We start from the raw sequence: 22301 nt of genomic DNA, 5'->3' as shown, positions 1-22301 counted from the left end.
AGTGTTTCTCACCCATTTTCTTCATTATTGTCCTCCTAAGTAGCCTTTTCAGACATTCTTTTCCTCATCATGCTCCCTGTGAAATTTTAATACCAGATACACTGCACACTTGTTTGTGCTGCATGTACATCTGTACTTTATATGTAAAAAGAATAAGATTTTTTTTTCACACATGCATCCCTCAAGAGCTAATTTCTGCCCCCTTGAGGGTAACACCACACCCACTGAGAACATAAACTCTGGGGCAATGTTCCTCGCTGTGGGCACGGTTGACACTTAAAGCCAGACAATCCTTTGGTGTGGGGAGCTGTCGTGTGCATTATAGGTGGTTTAAAATCCCCTTGGTTTCTATCCACTAGAGGCCTACGGCACTGCTGTTTCAAAGTTAGGTTAAAATCTCCCAAAAGAGATTTACATTCCTTGAAACATGCAGCTAAGTGGCAGCAAGTGCTTCTCTTGCTGCTACTTACATATTCATAAGGACTATAGTACAAATTTTGTTCATAATGAACTGGAATGGGCAGGATATACACAGACTGTAAATGCTGCATCTCTGTAGCGAGAGTGAAGGAGCAGGTGTGATGGCAGGGGCAATGGCAAGAGAGTATCTGATATAAGCACAGCAAGGAAAGAACCCCACATTAGACCAGTAAGTGAAAGCACATAAAAGTTTAATGAAATCCATTTATAATGTGTGCCACAGAACAAGGCTAACCCTGGCCCCAAATGACCAGTGAGACAAATTATCTCACTTTAAGTACATGCAAGAACCATAACTAAATCCCTGGGAGAACACTGTACTAAATGGGCTTCCACTGTATTCACATAATATGTTGGTCAAGGAGGAGAGCCAAGATTAAGGATATAACTAGATGGAGATGGGAAGGACAGCTCTGAGTTTTGGATCCGGAACACACTGAAAAAGATCAGGAGATGCTCAGTTCATGTCAAATCAATCACAGGTAGGCTTTCAAACCCAGACTAATCAGAAAGAAGCATCTTGTATGATGGTGGAGGGTGATGGAAGGTGGCTATGGCAGTGGTCCTGAAGTCAAAAGGAAAAAACGGCAGGGGCAATCTATGTAAACATAAGCCAGTGATTTAACCCGTAGGAGCCTCTGTTTCCTCATCTGTAAAAGGGGATTTACAGTATCTTCATCTCACAAAGCTATGAAGAGGATTAAATGAGAACATTTGAAAGCATATGGTGCACGGGTATATAACAGCACAATAAATATCTGATATTTTTAATAATGTTTAAGCAGTACAGTGACAAAATTAAGACAAGCAAATAAAAAGACCTGAGTAGATACAGTTCAGGGCAACCAAAGATGAGCTACATTAAAAAAAAAAAAAAAAAAAAAAAAAGATGAGGTAAGTGAGATTTGTGAGCCCTCAGAATACAGAGGTAAATATTAGTCTGATAGTGAATGACCAGAAGTCACTGGAAAATGAATAGAGAAATATTTCTGTAAAATGGGGGGGAAAAATCTATTTTTCAAACAAAAACAGTATGCTTGACAGTAAAACACTAGAATTCCCATTAAAGTAAGGAACTAGACAAGGCTGTCTTCATTTTCAACATTACTTAACACAGACATAAAGATGTAAAAGTACCATGCAAAACAATTACATAAGGTAAAAATGCAAGCCGGGCTTCGTGGCTCATGCTTGTAATTCCAGCACTTTGGGAGGCTGAAGCAGGCAGATCACTTGAGGTCAGGAGTCCAAGACCAGCCTGGCCAACATGGCAAAACCTCATCTCTACTAAAAATACAAAAATTAGCTGGACGTTGTGGCACACGCCTGTAATCCCAGCTACTCGGGAGTCTGAGGCAGAAGAATCACCTGAAGCCAGGAGGCAGAGGTTGCAGTGAGCCGAGATCGCACCACTGCACTCCTGTCTGGGCAACAGAGTGAGATTCTGTCTCAATAAAAAAATTAAAAAAAAAAACAGAAGTGAAAACTGTTATTTACAAATATAATTGCATACCTGAAAATGTCTTTAAAATCAACAGAACAATGTAAGAATAAACTAGTTCAGGCCAGGTGCAGTGGCTCATGCCTGTAATCCCAACAAGCAGTTTGGGAGGCTGACGTGGGTGGATTGCTTGAGCCCAGGAGCTCAAGACCAGCCTGGGCAACATAGCAAAACCGTGTCTTTACAAAAAATACAAAAATTACCCAGGCGTGGTGGGGTGTGTGCTTACAGCCCAGCTACTCAGGATGCTGAGGTGGGAGGGTCACCTGAGCCCGGAGAAGTGGAGGGTGTGGTGAACCATGATCATGCCATGCACTCCAGCCTGGGTGACAGAATTAGACCCAGTGTCAAAAATAAAATAAAATAAAGGAATAAGCTAGTTATATAAGGTGACTAGTTCAAAATTAATAAACTAAAATCAGAAGTTTTGGATGGAACCTAACAGAAAAAGGACATTAAGTGCAAACTAAAGAAATCTGAATAAAGTATGAACTTTAAGTTAATAATGATGTATCAATAGTGGCTCACTGGTTGTGACAAATGCACCACAGTAATCTAAGATGTTAACAAGAGGAGAAACCGGATGCAGTGTATATGGGATCTCTCTGCACTATCTTTGAGACTTTTCTATGCATTCTAAAACCAGGTTTCTTTTAAAATATCTAGAGGGCAATTTGGTAGGTTTTTTTCTTTTTCTTTTTTTTTTTTTTTTTTTGAGACAGTCTCACTCTGTGTCACCCAGGCTGGAGTGCAGTGGCACAATCTCGGCTCACTGTAGTCTTGATCTCCCAGGCTCAGTCAATCCTCCCACCTCAGCCTCCCAAGTAGCTGGGACTACAGGCACATACTAACATGCCCAGGTAATTTTTTGTACTTTTTGTAGAGACAGGGTTTCCCCACAGTGCCCAGGCTAGTCTCAAACTCCTGGACTCAAGCAATCTGCCTGCCTCGGCCTCCCAAAGTGCTGGGATTACAGGTGTGAGCCACAGTGCCCAGCCTAGGCAGTACCTTTCAAAACTGCAGAACTATTAGCCCTTTGACAAAGCAATCCTATTTATAGGAATTTATCTTAATAATGTACCTGGACACATGTGAAATGACTGTGCAAATTATTTACTGCAGCATGTTTTGTGTTAGCAAAGGCTGTTAAAAAAAAAAAATCTGTCAGCTGGTAACAGGTTAAATAATACATCCAGGCAATGGAATACTATTCACTATTAAAACAACTCAAGAAGCCCTTAGCTACCGATAGACAGATGTTTAAGATATATTAAGTAGGGGGTGGGGAAGCCAGTATATACACTAGTATGGTAGGGGACAGGCAGACATACATTTGAATTTTCATCTTTATGCTACAGTGGGATTCACAAGAAACTGTTCATAGTGGTTTCTTGTGGAAGGTGGTACACGAGTGGACAACAGGAGGATCATGTGCAGGTAGAGAACGGCAACCTTTCATCATCTTTTGGAGTTTTGCTGGTTTTTAATCATGCAAATTTATTGCCATATTTTAAAAGTATTGGAAGAAAACATGAATTTTTAAAAAATCTTTAATAGATATTAGACAAAAACATGAATTTTTTTCTTACAAGCCTTTAATAGGTATTAGATTAAAACATGAATTTTTTTACAAACCTTTGATAGAGGAGAATTTTACAGCATGGAGAAAACTGGTAAATGTGAATACTATATATTTTAAGGTTATATAATAAAAATAGGGGAAATCTTTAATAAACCACAATAACTAATTTTTACATATACAAAGAACTCTCACAAATCACTTAGAAAAACAACGTTTCAGAAAAGGACAAAATATACAAAAGGCAGTTAAAAGAAAAAAGACATACGTGTGTGTGTCTACTAAGCATATGAAAAGATACTCAAAGAATTCATGATTAAGGAAACACAGATTAAAACAAGATGCTATTTTACACTATCACACTGAGAAAGATTCATAATAACCAATGTTGGTACAAACAAAAGGAAACAGATCCTTTCACATCCTGGAGAAAATATAAATTGGTAGATTTGTTTGAGGTATTATTTGACAACATCTAGTTTGATTTTAAATGTGCATACCATTTGACCCAGTAATTTTTATAAACTAATGCTACAAATCCCACAAGTCTTATATACGTAAGTGTTCACTAATGTATTGCCCAGCATTGTTTGCACTAGCAAAAAAAAAAAAAAAAAGGTAATGACCTAAATGTCCCCCACTAGGGAGCTAATAATTTATACAATGGATTACTCTACAAATGGTTCAAAAAATGAAGAAGAGTTACATGTACTTCAGTGGATCCTGCAACACAATATAATCCCATTGGCTATTTCGAGTACATACATATATGAATATATGTTTGTATATATACACTACCAAGAGGTAACAACCATTATCTCTGAGGCATGTGAACTGGTAGGGTGGATGATAGAGAACAGAAGACTTTTTATTTTATTTATAAGATTTCCCCTATTTTTATTATATAACCTTAAAATATATAGTATTCACATTTACCAGTTTTCTCCATGCTATAAGATTCTCCCCTATTAAAGGTTTGTAAAAAAATTCATGTTTTCATCTAATACCTATTAAAGGCTTGTAAGAAAAAAATTCATGTTTTTGTCTAATACCTATTAAAGATCTTTTTAAAAAAATTCATGTTTTCTATATATACTTAACTACTGTCTGGACTAATTTCTACAACTAGTATTATTTTCATGACAAAAACTTAACAAAAGATTTTTAATTTAAGGGTGAAATGCTCCAGAAATACACCATACTGGGTAAAAAGCACTATATAAGTTGTACTATTATCCATACCATAAAAGTATACATTATTGCCAGAATCAGTTACTCGGCAATTTCTTCAGGGCTGAAAAAGGGAGACGAGTTAAACTAGAACCTAAGTAGGAAATAATAAGGTGTTTTCAGCCATTCACAAATAACAGACCTCCCAGCACAGTGACTATTAACTTGGAATGGCCATCAGAATCACCTATCCCGACGTATACTTTGAAAAACAACTCCCCCTCCAAATGTACCAATAGACAAATTTAAAATATTGCCTGAAGCATTTAGGGGGTGATGTGTCATAATGTTTGCAACATACTGTCAATTGAGTCAGATATGTGTGTGAGAGAGACAGAGTATGTACAGATAAATACCATGCATCTTTATATAGTTGAAACAAATGTGATTTTTCAAAAAGGTTCATAATAGTGGAATCTAGATGAAGCATTCTTTCAATTTTCTTGTACATTTGAAAATCTTCATATTCAGAAATTGAAAAAAGATCACTTCAAGTATATTTAAAGTATTTTAAGTGTATTTTTCAATAACACATCCTGGTATTCTTCAATATTCAATACTGTGACATTAAGGGAGTAAAGTAAGATTTTTGATAACAAAGCACATTTTTGTTAAGATTAGCTATCTTTATTCTCACTTTGAAAATATCTTTACCAGCCTGGGCAACATAGGGAGATCTTATCTCTACAAAAATTCAAAAATTAGCCAGGCATGTTGGTTCACACCTGTAGTCCTAGCTACTCAGGAGGCTCAGATGGGAGGACTGCTTGATATATATGTCAAATATATATGAAATTGAGGATTTCATTAGTAAAATGCCAAAAACAACCCAAAATTCCTCTTTATTCCCCATCCAAGTTCATTTCAGTTTTGTCATGAGGGTCTGTGAGGCTTGTGGAAATTATGTGTAATGTATATTTGTGGCATAAATACTGCTGAGTGAAAATGAAATTGGTTTATTTAGGTTTTCTGAATTGTTTGTTTTTATATCATTTCTTTTAACCATTCCAGATACATACCAGGAATGTTATAAATAATATTCTCAGAAGCTAAAAAATAACTCACTGAGAAACCCTTATTGTGTTAGATAAATTAGAATACTTAAGCAGAGCAAAACACTACATCCAAGAACATACATTCTAACTATCTTTTCCCCAGAACAAAGATTCATTTGCCCAGTGGGAAGATTATGGAAACGCTATTCCAGCACAAATAACCTCATAAAGGCCCCACCATAAGGCCTACCACAGTGCCCAGCACACAGTAAAGATTCTGAACGTATGAATATCCTCTGCATAAAGCATTCTAGGAAATAATTACATCCTCCTTCCAATTCCTGAGCACTTTATGACACATAAGGCATTAGTCATATTCTACCTTATAATATGGCTGTGTACTTGTCTCATAGCCTCAATTTATAAATTAGTAAAAACAGCATTATACAGGGAACAAAGAGACAGGTGTCCATACTGTCATAAATGAGGTCTAGTCTTTTTCATCTTAGAATTATTTCATTTTACGAAATTCGTCATATGTAAAATACCTCAGTTTTAAAATAGCCTAATATAGGTTAATGGTTAGCCTGTATTAGGTTCTTCAAAAATATTCAGAATACTCTCCCTCTCTTTTGTCTATCTAAAATGTATCTATCATAGATGTAAAACCTTTTGCTAATTTTTCTCATAAGATACATTTGACAAATTGTTATACATTGTATACATCCTCAAAGAACAGAATTCTAGCCTGTTAGGGGAAAAGAAGAAAACCATACTAAACATGATACTAAATGCAACACAGTGTCCTGGACTGAAGGATCTTGAAACAGAAAAAGTACAACTGATGAAATCCAAATAAAGTCTATAGTCCACTAATAATATTGCACTAATGTTAATTTCTTATTTTTTGAAACCATGGTTATGTAACATTTTAGTATTAGAGGACACTGGGTGAACTGTATACAGGAACTCTATCTTTGCAACTTGTCTGTAAATCTAAAATTATAACAAAATGTAAAGTTTTAAAGATGACAACTGCAATAATTAGATCTGTTGAGTATATGTCTAGACAACACTCAAACAAGGAGTAGGCGTTTGAGGAGGGGTAGGAAAAGGAAAACAGCCAGACACGTGATTCAAGCTTCTCAAAGTTGTGACTAATCTTCCTGCCTGTTCTCAGGGCAGTTGGCGCTCAGGGTTCTATTTGGCTCGTTCAAAGCTCTACAGAATGCAACTTTTTTTTCCCCCTTAAAACCTCAAAGGAAATGACTTCCTTTTCCCTAGGTTTTCTTCTCTTTCTTGTAACACAAAGCAACTAGCACTGACAGTGCAAGTTATAAAAGATGCAACTGCTCAGGTTCCAGGGATAAAAGAACTCTGAACTGTTTTACAATTCTACCAAATAAAGCATCTCCTTTTGCGGGGGGGACAAGCAGAGAAACCAGAGGGACCAGAATCAGTAGCTACTTATTTCATCTATAGTATTTAGTAAAGTTCATCTACATGGATTTAGTAAAGTTCATCTATATGCTAAAGAAGTCAACAGCAATCAACTCTATAGAATGTTTGTTGTAATCTTCTCTTCTCCACATTATTAGTCTGTGCTATTCTAGTGCTATTACTCCGAGGTGTCTCAACTCACCTGCCAAAAAATTCTTACCCCCTCCAGCTTTCCTAAGAGACACAAGAAAATCATTTGATTTAACTCAGATAACTAACAGAAGGAGGCACTCAGTCTCTCTCAAAGAAACATTTCTGCTTGTCAGTTGCTTGCTGTGAAAATTACAAAGAATAGGAAAAATCAGATCAAATTTCTTATGCAATATGTTAGTGCAGTACACATCCTTAATTTGGACTAAAAAAGTTGAAATTTAAAAAATACTTTAAGAAAAATTCTGTCTACTGTCAAGGACAAAATATTACTGATACTTATTACTGAATGTTTCATCAAATAGTCCATTGAGTCAGGTGCAGTGGCTCATGCCCGTAATCCCAGTGACTCTGGAGGCTGAGGCAGAATGATCATTTGAGGCCAGGAGTTTGAGATCAGCCTGGGCAACATACCAAGACCCCTGCCTCAACAAAAAAATTTTAAAAAGTAGCTAGTTGTGGTGGCACAGGCCTGCAGTCTCAGCTACTCAGAAAGCTGAGACAGGAGGATCCACTGAGCCTATGAGTTTGAAGGGAGTTATTATCACACCACTGTACTCCAGCCTGGGCGATGAACAAGACTTTGTCCTTAAAAAAAAAAAAAAAAAACACCAACAAACGAACACTCCATTGAATAAGAAATTGATAACAATAACACCCTGTTTTGGAAAAGTGTTGTGTGAGAGTGGGAAAACAAGTACTCTCAATACTGTTGACAGAGATTTAAATTAGCACTACCTAGTCCTAGAAGAAAATTTGGCATTTTTAACCATTCTCCTCTGCAAAATGCAGGCAGATCTCATGTTGTGCTTAGCTTTATGGTGCTTCACAGATACTGCATTTTGTACAAACTGAAAAGCTGTGACACCTCTGTGGAGCACGTCTCTATCAGCACCATTTTTCCAACAGCATGTGCTCACTTTGTCTCTGTGTCACATTTTGGTAACTCTCTCAATATTTCATACTTTTTCATTATTATATCTGTTACAGTGATCTGTAATCAGTAATCTTTGATTTTACTATTTTAGAATTAAAATAGTGTAAATTCTAAAATAAAATAGTAAAATCAAAGATTTGTTGATGGCAGTACCATCAACCTTGCCCATAGACGATGGTAAAGAGTGTTCAAGTGAAAGGAAGAGTCACATGTCTCTCACTTTAAACAAAAAGCTGGAAATGATTAAATTTAGTGAGAAAGGCATATCAAAAGCCAAGACAGGTAGAAAACTAATCCTTATGCACCAAAAGTCAAGTTCTGAATGCAAAGGAAACGTTCTTTAAGAATATTACGAGTGCTACTCCAGTGAACACACAAATAAGTAACAAAGTAAAACAGCCTTATTGCTGATATGGAGAAAGTTTGAGTGGTCTGAATAGAAGATCAAACCAGCCACGACATTCCCTTAATTAAGCCAAAAGCCTAATCCACAGCAAGGCCCCAACTCTCTTCAATTCTATGAAGGCTAAGAGGTGAGGAAGCTGAAGAAGAAAAGTTTGACTATAGCAGAAGTTGGTTCATGGGGTTAAAGCTGTTGCCATAACATAAAAATTTACACGAGGCACTACGTGCCGATGTAGAAGCTGCAGCAAGTTATCCAGAAAATCTAAGATCACTGATGGTGCCTACACCAACCAACAGATTTTTGGTGTAGATAAAACAACCTTCTGGAAGAATATGCCATCTAGGACTTTCATAGACGGAGAAGGTAAGTCAATATCTGGCTTTAAAGCTTCAAAAGACAGGCTGACTCTTTTGTTAGTGTCTAATGCAACTGGTGACTGTAAGTTAATGCTCATTGGCCATTCCAAAAATCCAAGAGCCCTTAAGAATTATTCCAAATGTACTCTGCCTGTGTTCTATAAATTGAACAATAAAGCCCAGAAGACATCACATCTGTTTACAACATGGTTTACTAAATATTTTAACCCCACCTTTGAGACCTACTGGTCTGAAAAAAAGATTCCTTTCAAAATACTACTGCTCCTTGACAAGGTACCTAGTTATCCAAGAGCTCTGATGGAGACATAGAAGAAAATTAATGTTGTTTTCATGCCTGCTAACACAACATCTATTCTCCAGCCCCATGGATCAAGGAGTAATTTTGACTATCAAGTCTTAGTATTTAAGAAATACATTTCATAAGGCTCTCAGACAGTGATTCCTCTGATGGAGCTGGATGAAGTAAACTGAGAACCTTCTGGAAAGGTCTCACTATTCTAGATGCCATTAAGAACATTCATGATTCACGGGAGGTAGAAATATTAACATTGACAAGGTGTTTGGAAGAAGTTTATTCCAACCCTCGTGGATGACTTTGAGGGGTTTAAAACTTCAGTGGAGGAAGTCCCACAGATGTGGTGAAAATAGAAAGAGAACTAGAATTGGAAGTAGAGCCTGAAGATGTGACTGGATTGCTGTAATCTCATGATACAACTTGAAAAGATGAGGAGTTGCTTCTTAGGGGTGAGCAGAGAGAGTGATTTCCTGAGATCCAATTTGCTCCTGGTGAAGATGCTGTGAACACTGTTGAAATGACAATAAAACATCTAGAATATTACATCAACTTAGCTGATAAAGCAGTAACAGGATTTGAGACAGCTGACTCCAATTTTGAAAGAAGTTTTACTGTGGGTAAAACGCTATCAAGCAGCATTACATGTACAGATAAATCTTCCATGAAAAGAAGAGTCAATTGATGTTGCAAACGTCATTGTTGTCTTGTTTTAAGAAATTGCCACAGCCACCTCAACCTTCAACAGTCACCCCCTGGTCTGTCAGCAACACTTAGGCAAGACCCTTCACCGACAAAAAAATGACAACTCGCCGAAGGTTCAGATAATCCTTGGCATGTTTTTAAGCAATAATGTATTTTTTAATTAAGGTATATACATTGTATTTTTAGACACAATGGTACCGCACACTTAATAGACTACAGCATAATGTAAATATAACTTTTATATGCACTGTAAAACCACAAAATTTGTGACTCATTTTATTGCAATATTCGCTTTATCGCAGTGATCTGGAACCAAACTTGCAATATCTCCAAGGTACACCTGTACTATCTTTCCCTGGCCCTTTTTTCATCTTCATTTTACGACCCTGTCTTCCTTTGCTGATTTCTAAATGCTGTTTAGGCCTTGGAATTCTGTCCAAGGCTATTTTCTTTTTAATGAGATAAACTTTCTTCTCAGAAGATCTATATGCTGATAACTTGCAAGTAAATTTTACCCCAAATTTCTCTCCTGAACATTCCTCTTCGACACTCTGAATTCATGTTCTCCAATCTCAAAGATACCTTCAAAATTGTTCAACAATCCTATCATCCCTTGATAGTTCACTTTTCCACTCACCAAAAGTAAGAATAGCATGTCACATTTGGGGGATCTTCCTCAAACCTTAAATATCCTCCTCACCTCCTCTTTCACTCTCAACAGAACACACTCACTTTGTCCTTTAAGGAGATTAGATAAATCATAAAAGATGAACCTCAACTTTTCCCATGAACTGTTTATCCCTTCCTCCATGAGCATTCATCCTTGCCTCCTTCCTTCCTGCTCTGAGGATAATCCTTTAACACATGTGCTTTCTGTACCACAATCCTATTTTGTATTCCAGGAACCCTGCATTATCTACCCATTTCTCATTCTCATATTTATATTCTCTCTCAATATAAAGATTCACTCAATATTTGTAAAATGAGTATTTATCAAAGAATATAATCCAACAAGTCTATTTTTAGGAATTTATACAAAATACTAGTACAAATATTTAACTACAAGAGTATTCACCCTACTGTTTTCTAAATAGCTAAAACCTGGAAACGACTTACATAACCAGTAAGAGGGAAATGATTAAACTGTAACACATATGATCTACTACAGAGCTATTAAAAAGCCACTTACCCCTACCCATGGAAACACTCATAATTTAAAGTGAAAATAGGAGACTTGAAAACAGTATGAATTCTATGAGCCCATTTTTGTAAGCAAAGAAGTATTTAAAACTCCAAATATATTTTGGTTACTAAAATGTTCTAAAGACAGTAGTGATGGAATTACCAATGGCTGTATTTTCTTTTTACTTATCTATAATTTCTGATTTAGACAAATAAATCAGAACAGTTGAACAAAAAGATTTTCAAATTAAAACATGGTCTTATTCGGAAAGAGAAAAGGGTTTTGAGATTCCGTAAAGTTTTCCAATGTCTTTGAGTTCTGATAAAATCTATCCTCATGTTGGCATCTTTACATATAGTAGCCAAAAACTGGGAAGAGCCTAGCTGCTCATCTACACGGGAATGGATAAAGGTGAGCAAACTGTAGCACAGTCATACAAAGGAATATTACTCAGCAATAAAAAGGAAAAAAGCTACTGATACAACACCATGGATTAATCTCAACCACGTTATGCTGAGTGAAGGTGGCTTACACAAAGCATGTGCTACATGATTCCATTTATATGAAACTCTAGAGCAAGATAAACTAATTTATAATGAAAAAAGTCAGAACAAGGATGAGAGGACTGACTCAGAAGGTCAAGCAGAAACTATCTGGAGTGATGCTGATATTCTACAACATGCCAAGTCTACACTACGCAAACGTGTGCATTTATCAAAACTCATCGAATGGTTCGCTGAAGATTGTGCCTTTAGAACCCTACCTGACAATGCACCTGCTGAAGAGTTTAGGGGTGATTTGTATAGAAATGTAACTTACTTTACATGCATCTCCCTAAAAAAGGGTGGACAGATAGAGGAATAAAACAGATAGAAACACAATATTTAAAAACACAGAATCCAGGTGGTGGGTACAATTTTCTCAACTTTCCTATATGTTTGAAAATTCTTTAATAAAATGTTGAAAAATTTATCTCTCAGTAAAGACAGCTAGAGAAAGCAAATTACCTGACTGAATCTGTGTATTCAAAGGCTAGAAAAAAAATAGAAACTTTCCTAGTTTTCCAATTACCAAATGATTTTATGATTTGGAGTAATTTCAAGTGGGAGAAAACACTCCACCTTTATGTAACAAAAGACAGAACATTTTATAAATCAACTGCTTTTTTTGTAAATTAATACACTTTTCTACAAATTGACAAATATGGCTGCTTTCTTGGAGACCTAATTTTCTTTTTTCCTTTAGATTCAGTAAGGTACATGTGCAGGTTTGTCACATAGGCATATTAAGTGATGCTGAGGTTTGGCTTCTAATGATCCTGTCACCCAAGTAGTGAACACAGTAGCCAATGTATAGTTTTTCAAACCTCGCCCCCTACCCGCTTTTGGAATCCCCAGTATTTATTGTTCCCTTCTTTGTATCTGTGGGTATCCAAATGTTTAACTCCCACTTATAAGTGAGAACATGTGGTAGATGGTTTTCTGTGTAAACCATCTTTGGACAGTGTACCTTTAATTTATTATAGGTAATATAATAGATAAGAGTTATATCTGTGCCATGACCAGTTATGGAAATAATTAGATTCACTTTGATCCTAAATATTGAAAATACTGGTAAAAGGCACAGGCTATAGATCTAAACAGGCCATCCACTAGTCATTAACCTTTCCCTAAAGGATGCAGAAAATAATACTTAAAAATCATATGTACAACAGGCAATAGCAATATAAATTGCTAATTTATAGCACAGTAACTTTTCTAGCTTGATCTAAACGTTTAGAGAAATATAAATTTTAAAATATGAAAATCCCTGTTTTAGTCACCTTAACTAAATCTTGTTTAAAATGATCTTTAAATACTTTTAAATTGGGGGAAAGAAAATGACCTGAGAGCTTTAGAGTAATCCTCACTAATAAAAGATGTATCATTCTAAAGATGACAAAGATCAGTTACAGAAAACAATGAAGACAACTAGGAAGAAAATGTTGAAACCTTTATAAATTTTGTTAATGATTCAGTCTGAATATAATCTCTCCACAGATTTATGTGGTATATATTACTGTATATATCATGTATGTATGTATAACTACACAGCTGTATGCACAAAAAGCCGTACGTGCTGCACTTTCAATGATTTAAGTGTTTTTCAAGGGTCATTTTGTATTTGATTTTTCAGTAATTTTATATTTGATTTTTGTCTTAGAGACTGACACCGAACCTAAACCCTAAGTAAGCAGCTCCACCATATGATACAGCCTACCACAATCCTCCTTCCACCTCCAACTATTCTACATCAGTTAACAAGTCTAAAAAAGCTTCACATGTATAATAAAAAATTCATTCAACAAGTACTTCTTCAGATCCTAATATGAGCCAAGCAGTCATGCAGACACTTGATAAACACTGATGAGTAAATCAGACCTGGCCCCTTCCCTCATGGAACTTACAAAGTATGGAAGTGGAGGATGTTCGAGAGGGCAAACAAGTAAACAAACAAAAAATACATGCTTGTGGTAAGTGCTACGGAAGAAAGTTATGGGATGAAATGATGAAAAAAAAGAGAGGGAACCTATTTCTGGTTATCAGGCTCAGCCTCTGTGAGGGGATAATACTGAAGTCCAGCCGTAAAGATTAAGTAGCAGCCAGCCTTGCAAAGAGCAAGAGGGAAGAGTACCCTTTCAGAAGGCACAACACGTGCAAGGTCTCACAGGAGGAAAAGGTTCAGTGGGCTAAACTAACAGAAAGAAGGCCAGTGTGACTACAGCACAGTGGGAAAACTGCACAAACTGTAAACAAAGGCAGAATAAGCTCTGGTGGCTTGATAAAGATTCTGGATTTTTTTCCTAAGTGCCAAAGAAAATCTTTAAAGAATATTTAAAAGAATGACACAGATTTATGTATTTTCCTCTGAGCAGAAAGTGGTAAGATTTGCTTAAAAGCAAGGGATGGGGAATAAGCAACTAGATACAAGACAGTGCCATTAACTAACATGACAGAGTGAGGAAAAACGTTTTGTGGCAGTGTTGTTTAGGGGGGAATTCAGAAGCTTTTGGGCATGATACTTTTGGGATGCCTGTGAGACAGCCAAGAGGTATGTTGAGTAGCAGCTGGATGTCAGTCAGGGGCTAGGAGTTAGGAATATTGATCAAGTTATTTAAACTTACGTAGAATGTTTATAAAATACAAATCAATAGGCCACACTCCAGATCTACTGAATAAGAAAGGGTTTGCACATCATTAACATTGTCAAGTGATTCTGATGTCAACTGGAGTCTGGGAACCACTTACGTAATAAATTTTAATGTTCTTTTTTTTCTTTTTTTTTGAGACGGAGTCTCACTCTGCTGCCCAGGCTGGAGTGCAGTGGCACAATCTTGGCTCACTGCAAGCTCTGCCTCCCAGGTTCACACCAGTCTCCTGCCTCAGCCTCCCAAGTAGCTGGGACTACAGGCGCCTGCCACCATGCCCGGCTAATTTTTTGTTTTTTTTTTTTAGTAGAGACGGGGTTTCACCATGTTAGCCAGGATGGTCTCGATCTCCTGACCTCGCGATCTGGCCGCCTCGGCCTCCCAAAGTGCGTGAGCCACTGCACCCGGCCATAAATTTTAATGTTCTATTTCATCACCTAGGGATATACTGCTTTATAGAGGAAAACAATATATTGAGCAATATGTTATGAAAATGATTTGACTTAATAATCCAGAGCTATTTAGTATCCTACAGTCATACAGCATTATAGAGGAAACACTTCCAATTAGCCATTTTTTCAAATGACATTTACTGAAGGCCACTCTGAAGGTAAATAATTTCTTCTATTTCATAAATATTTTCTTGAAAAACACCCATGAAATATCTCACAAATGAGTAAATCAAGGTTCAGAAAGGCGGAGTCTTGCCCACAGGACACACAATCAATAACAAAGCCAAGATTCAAAAATCAAGACACTAATTCCAATCTGCTTTCCACCATACAAAAATGCCACCCACCCCCAAAAATCTCACCATCTGTGACATGTACAAAAATCACTGTAACTAGATAAAAAAGAATGAGTACCTTAAGGGAAACAGACAGGACAATCAGAATTAAGAAGCAAAAATTTTTTCTTCATTTTCACTACTTAAAAGATTTTTAACTAGTTGATATATATATAGTCCACCTTTCAAAGTATCCACAAACGCTCCTAAATAGACACCAAAAGTGTTTGAATCCTATAAAGTCCTAAGACTGTTTCCTAACTTAATGTACGATCTCTCCACAGATTTAGGCACTTTTTGGGGGGAATAAATAAAAGGCAGCCTGTACAGTGACTTTGCCTTCAGAAAGCTCTGTGTAAATCCCAGCTCACAACTTGCCTACTAACAGCAAAACCTCATGAGGTCACGGGGTTAAAGAACCTATACATGTACTTTTAAAATAGTCATTATCACTTACAGTTATTATTGTAAAAGCATGCAAAAAATAACCTATGGCTGTCTGAGATTTTAACACAAAATGCAGGATTTTGCTTTATTTTTGGTGTATACTTCAAACTATCTACCTTTTACTAGTATGTTTCCTAAAATGTTTACAAATCCTCTGTCCTGACCACCCCTGGTCTAGGATTCATCCCCTGACTATAAGATCAGGGTCCCTCTTTACTTACCCTTTCCTAGCAGTTCTAACAGTAACAACTCATTACCCCCTGGCTAGATTTTAAGTTCCTTGAAAGTAGAAGCTGTGTCTTGTGCACTTCTCAATCATTCATGGGAGTACTACCATGTGCTTTACACTAATCTAGGTCCTAAAAATACAGCAGTGAACGAAACTAAGTTCCTGCCCTCTCAGAGCTTATATTCTAATAAGATAAGAAAGATATAAAAACAAATAAATAGATATCAGTTAGGAATAAATACCATACTATTTTAAAAGGTGGACTACGGAGTGTTGTGAGAGCTGGGGAAGTTGCTATTTTACATAGGCTATCAGAGAAAGCCTCACGTATACGAGAACCTGCAAAAAGTGGAGCAGCCACACAGGTATCTGGAAAAGAGGAGTCATCCAGACAGAGGGAAAAAGCAAGCGCAAAGGCGCTGAAGCGGAATCATACTTCTTGGCAAGAAGAGTAAGGCGGCAAATGTATGTGTGGTTGAGAGAACAGAGACACACGAGAGGGCAGGCTCTGAGAGCAGAAGAATGACATGATCTGAAAGAATCACAGAGGCGTCTGTGTGGAGAATAAAGAACAAAAGCATTGAACCTCATTAAAGTACTGCAATAATCCAGGACAGAGAATGGTGACGAACCAAGGGAATGATGATGGCTGTGATGATGATGATGGTGGTGGTGAGAGGAGGAGGAGGAGGAGGGAGGAGTCGTCGTCTAGTTAGGTTTTGAAGATACAGCCCTTATTGCTCATAAGCAATAAGTGGCTGAGAACTCTAAAACCAGCAGTCATGCTAACTGCATGTACTGAACTTTGGAAGTTCATTTCTCAAGGCTCTCCACCTTATTATTCATTTCAGGTAAAAGTTTGAACTGATTAAGAACAGCTCAGCACCTTCTGGTTTGGGAAGAGTGGGACTGCCATTAATTGAGATAAGGAAGTCAGAAGCAGTCTCAGAAAGTGTCTAGTACAAGGCAGACACTCAAATATGTGAGAATTCAGTTTAACTGAACTCCCAAAATGAAGGAAGTAAACTCAATGTACTGGTTTCCATTTGCTCTAATATTCTTTCAGTAACATTTGCTAATTACACAAAGAGACTTAACCATGACCACACAGTTTACTACAAGTGTTAAAAAAGAAATCTTACACTGGACCCAGCAACTAATTCTTACCTCTCAAAAATCATTTTCAGTTTTAAATCTACAATTCTTCTGGACATAAAAGAAATTTGCTTTGAAAATTTGGTGACAGCCTGAGGATTCTTAAACCCAAAGTAATTAACCCGTTCATTAATGATGTCATATTCCTGGAAGGTATAGTGCAAATAGAACTCCATAGGCCAGAATTAATTGAAAATTATAACACTTCACGATAAATTTTCAGAATGCAACAAGACTGAACAAGTCCCCCTAATAAAATAAGCCACGAGCCATCAGCATTTCTTAATGGCTTATTTTTTTAACCTCAAACAATAAGTCCCTTCAAAACAATTTCAACGAAAAATGTGAATCTGCTTGAGAATGTGAAATTTAGCACATCTTCCCCCAAGCAGACACTTTTCCTGCCAATTAGTGAAACTGAACTTCACTTAGGGAAGAATTGGGTGTCCTCACCTTTTGCACTTCTCTTAGTGGTACTCCGGGATTTTCTAACTCAGCACCATGTCTCTAGCTCCACGAAGAACCTCAAAGTTGGCAGAAATATATTCAAAGGAATTCTCCTAAAATAAAAAGTTCAGCTCCTTTCCTCCCCTCTGACTACTTTAAAAATTTATATGAAGCTTTAAGTATCATCTCTGTCCACACGAGTTTCCCTAACGCCCCATCCTAACCTAAAGTGCTTTAAAAACTGCGCTTAACAACTTTCAATGTCGCTTTAAAAACACAGATGATTCAGAGAAGCTGATCGCACCGAATTCAGCAACAGGCAGTACTCTCCCTACTCCTATCCGCCAAAGGCCTTGAACCAACCCAAACAAATCCGCTGAAAAGCCAGCCAGATTCCCCGTATCTCCCCGCTCCCTCCCCCAGGGAGGACAGGAAGCACCACGGCCACCGGCCACGGGGCCGAACAGAGAAGAACCGCTGCGAAGCACAACAACGGTTTTTTAGAGCCAGGAAGGTTCCGAGCCGGGTTTTCAGCCACCACCCAGGACCCCCGGAGGACAAGCCCGGACGACCCACACACACTCGGAGCTGAGCCGCACGGTCCCCCGCGCTCCCGGGGCTCCGCACGCGAATTAGCGGCGAGGCGGCGGGAGGCCTCTCCCGGGAGCCCCAGGAGAGGGCCGCGGCGGGGGCGGGCAGTGCCGGGTGCCGGGCGCCCGAGGAACCCAGCGTGCCAAGGATGGATGCCGCGTCCCCTAAAGGCGCAGAGCGCTCGGCGCCTGCCACACAGCCCCACGGGCGGGGGGCCCCGGCGGGGACGGCCTAGCCGGGTGGCCGCGGGAGGGAACCCCGAGAAGGGGCCTAGGACGCTGCCGCTTCCCAGTGAGCGGGCGGGGGCGGCCGGCGCGGGCTGCCGTGGGCTCGTTGCTCGTGTCACCGCCGAAACCGGGAAAGCCCCGAAGAGAGGAGTGGGAGCACGCAGTGGGGGCGGGGAGCCTCACACCGAGAGGGTGGCGGCCCCCGGGGGACGAGACCCGGTGGAAGAGGAAGAGGGCGCGACCCCAGCACCGCCCCACCGGCTCGCGGGGAAGGAGCCACCCGCTCCCCGCCCCCACACTCACCATGTAGAGGGTGAAGGGCAGGCCCAGCAGAAAGAGCCACAGGTAGAGGTGCAGCGCGTTTACGAAGGTGGCCTGGTGCGGGTCGTAGTACCAGCCCCCGCTGAGCGCGGCCCACACCCCCTGTCGGAGGATCTGCAGCGTCTGCGACCCCATCCCCACCCGGCGCCGCCGCCGTCGCCGCCGCCGCCGCCGCCGTCCCCGCCCCGGCCCCAGCTCGGCCTCGGTCGCCGGAGCCTGCAGCTGCCCCGTCTATCCCCCTCCGGAGCTCCGGGTGAGCGAGCCGGCGCCTCGGCGGTCGCTGGTGCTGCTGCAGGAGGAGGAGGAGGCAGCGAACGAGGAGGAGGAGACCCGGGAGGAGGAGGCGGCGAGCGGCGGGGCGGAGGACGGCGGAGAGGAGGAGACCGGCCTCCTGAGCGCCGCCGCCATCTTGTCTCCTAACACCCGGAGCCGCGGCCCGGCCCCCGCCACCCGCGGCCCGCCAGCGCCCCCGCTGCCGCCGCCGCGACCCCCACCGGCCGCCAGCCCTGGGCCCGGCAGAGAAGGAGGCCCGGCGCCCGGGAGCGACGGAAAGGAAGCCGCGCCCCCTCCAGCTCCTCCTCTCCGCTCCCTCCGCCCCCTGGGCCGGCTACCCGCGGGTGCGCACCGGGCGCCTCCTGCCGACGTCCGGGAGAAGCGCGCGCCAACGCGGCCCGGGTTCAGGACCCCGGGGGCTGCGGGGGTGGCTGAGACGCGGCTGGCGGGTCCAGGGGACCCCATTCTGCCCCTGGTAGACCCCCTGGCAAGTTCACCTACGAGTCTGTAAACGAGGTCTTTCTGACTCCGAAACTAACAGATCGTGACTCCAGAAAAGCGTCCTGCCTGTCATTTATGATATTTGTGAAAGACCTAGGAACAACTGAAGCTAACACCTGAGATACTGAAGGCCTGGAAGAATTAGGTACGGCTGATGACACTGTTGAAAAGTCATAAACGCACCCAAGTTGAGCAAGAACTGTATTGGCCCGTGTGTGAGAAAAAATAGCCACGTCCAGATTGGGAGAATTTACTACTTCCAAAGACAAGTTAATAGAAGCGGCACAGGACGTGGAAGTATGGAGTGGACAGGTTACCATTTGTACGCGGTGATTGTATTTTTAAATGTGCTGTAACTAGCAGCCGTTTTTATTAATGGACCAATCTAAACAGGGTTGAAAAAGATTAACCGTGACTCCACCCCAAATTACAATAGGGTCTTGTAGGTCTCTTTTTATAGCTGTAAAAACGGAATCATTCTTGGCTCTGTGTAATGTTTATAAGGCGTGTCTGATCTCACTGAATAAAATTTTATTAAAAAGTTTGAAATTTGAGTTTATCGAAGTTTGGTTTTTATGGCAATAAAAGTACTGTGTATTCCCAGATTAAAGTTGCTATAATTAATGAGGGAAACAAGAGCCAAAGGAAACTGGTGATATTTTAAGAAGAGTAATGAAAAACCGTTACAATACCTCCCAGTGCCATACCACTTTATAGTTGCTCAAACACTATCACACCCATTTCATTCAGACCTCAGGACAACCCTTTGAGGGCAGCATAGCAGCTATTGTTACTTTATGGATGAGAAAACCTGTAAACTCAAGTAAGTGATTGGCCAAATGCTTATGGCCACTTATTGCTCATAAGCAATAAGTGGTTGAGAACTCTAAAACCGGCAGTCATGCTAACTGCATGCACTGAACTTTGGAAGTTCATTTCTCAAGGCTCTCCATCTTATTATCCATTTCAGGTAAAAGTTTGAACTAATTAAGAACAGCTCAGCACCTTCTGGTTATCTGTGACCAGCTTAAATACATGACCAGTTTTCGTCAAAGTGCAAATTCTTAGGGCACCACTCTATAGAAACTCTGTGGGGCGGGACCCAGCAATCTGTTTTAACAAGTCCTCCGGAGGATTCTAATGTACCTCACCACTGTAGAACACCACACCATCCCTAGCCTTGATTTGTTTATGTCCTTATGACCACAAAGCCACTGAGTTCCAGTAAGATACCTTGAAATTGAGAGCTGTGAGTAAACACTGGACAAAATATTCTTTAAAATATATTTGTATCTAAAAGCAAAATTATGATTAAATAATGCAATTTTACAATTAAAATAGTGGCCTTGAAGCTGGTGTCATAGATACCAGCTATTGTCAAGTTTTCATTTGTTTCCCCTGAAGGAGACAGGAAAGCTCTCTGGGAAGGTTTTGGAAGTAATCCCAACCTTTCCAACACAAAGAAAGATGTAAACAAGGATAAAATTCCAATACCACATCAGTTTCCACAACAGCAAAGATCTGCTATGGTTTAATATAAAAGGATTAACTGTAATGAGGGTGAGGTGGATGGGGAGAAATGGAAACTAGAACCAGATACATCCGTGGAATCGGAGGCCAACCCAGCTGGCGTGATAAACGTTCAGCCAGAATGCGGTATCTGGAGGATATGGAACCGGCAGCAGGCCAGGAAGGCAGCCGGCATCAGGCCTGTTAAACAGAGAATGTGGGTGTTGTAAGCCAATGGACAGCTGGAACACATAGCCTTGGAAAATCCAGGAGTGGGCAAAAATTGGGAAATCATGGCAAGCCTTGAGAAAGTGTGTTGCTTATAGCAAGGCCCCAGCTTCAGTGCCGGGGTTTTCTAGGTCTGCCCTTTAGTTTCTACAGGGAATTGATGAAAACAAATAGAATTCAGATCCTTGAGCTACTGAGATACTCACTGGAGGCCCAAGTTTGAGGACCCAACAGGACAAAACAAATATTCAAAGGCTGAATCTGGGGGGACAGAGTGAGACTTACAAACAAAGCAGGAACCTAATACCTAGAACTAGGACCAAATTTCACACTGAGCATGATTGCCTTATGTTGAAGTCCCAGAGTGTTAATATAAAGCTCTAGTTGCCTCCAAAATGACTGGGATTGACCCCAGAACCTAGAGGCGGGAGTCACATGGCAACAGCCATTGGGTGAAAAGGGGTTAGCAGGATTGGCAGGCCCAGAGAGTAGAAACGGCAGTTAGAGACTACATCTTTCAGCTCTGGACTGGTAGGAGCATTTTAGAAAAATACTAATTAACTGACTTAGGGAGTAGCAATTGAAAGTATCCAGTGAAAAAGCTGACCTTTCCAAATGACTGACTCAGTCATTGGAGCTGGGGGGTGGGCGGGGAGAGGAGAAAGACAATCCTACAGTGCTCTCTGTAGCTCTCAAAATGTTTATGAATGCTGCCACAACAAGCTTCCTATTTTATAAACTAGAAGCTAAGGCACAGAGAGGTTAAATGCTTTGCCCAAGGTAGCACACTCTATCATGCCCATAAAACATAAGAGCAGGACAAAAATCCAGGGAACTAATTTTGCTAAGTGTTAACCCTTTTAGCCATACATAGAAGCCATTAATAATGTTACACTTAGCATGTCAAAGTTAGCAGCCATGACATACTACCAAATCACCATTTGACATTTGCTCATCTCTCGGCTAATCCTATTAAAATTATATTTTCTGACTAGCTCATAGGCCTCCTGGGGACTGAGAGTACTCCACAGCAGATGCTCTCTCCTGCCTGAAAAGGACAAAGC

General features: G+C 40.1%; 1 protein-coding gene across 12 annotated transcripts in view; it reads right to left on the bottom strand.

Moving 5' to 3' along the window:
• The window catches only part of PCNX1 (pecanex 1), a 196746-nt gene extending 177823 nt beyond the window's left edge, over positions 1-18923 (bottom strand). For 6 of the 12 annotated variants that reach the window (XM_054530275.2, XM_054530277.2, XM_054530281.2 and 3 more), the window contains exon 1: positions 18709-18923. In XM_054530275.2, the coding sequence (XP_054386250.2) occupies positions 18709-18861 (153 nt within the window). In that variant the 5' untranslated portion in view covers positions 18862-18923. The remainder of the gene's footprint in view (positions 1-18708) is intronic. The other 6 variants (XM_063715609.1, XM_063715608.1, XM_054530284.2 and 3 more) reach the window with 2 other exon arrangements.
• Between the last annotated feature and the right edge of the window lie 3378 nt (positions 18924-22301).

This window comes from Pongo abelii, chromosome 15, assembly GCF_028885655.2.
Source record: "Pongo abelii isolate AG06213 chromosome 15, NHGRI_mPonAbe1-v2.0_pri, whole genome shotgun sequence".
Taxonomy (NCBI): domain Eukaryota; kingdom Metazoa; phylum Chordata; class Mammalia; order Primates; family Hominidae; genus Pongo; species Pongo abelii.
The sequence above is the reverse complement of the archived record's forward strand: the minus strand, read 5'-3'. Positions and strand labels throughout refer to the sequence as shown.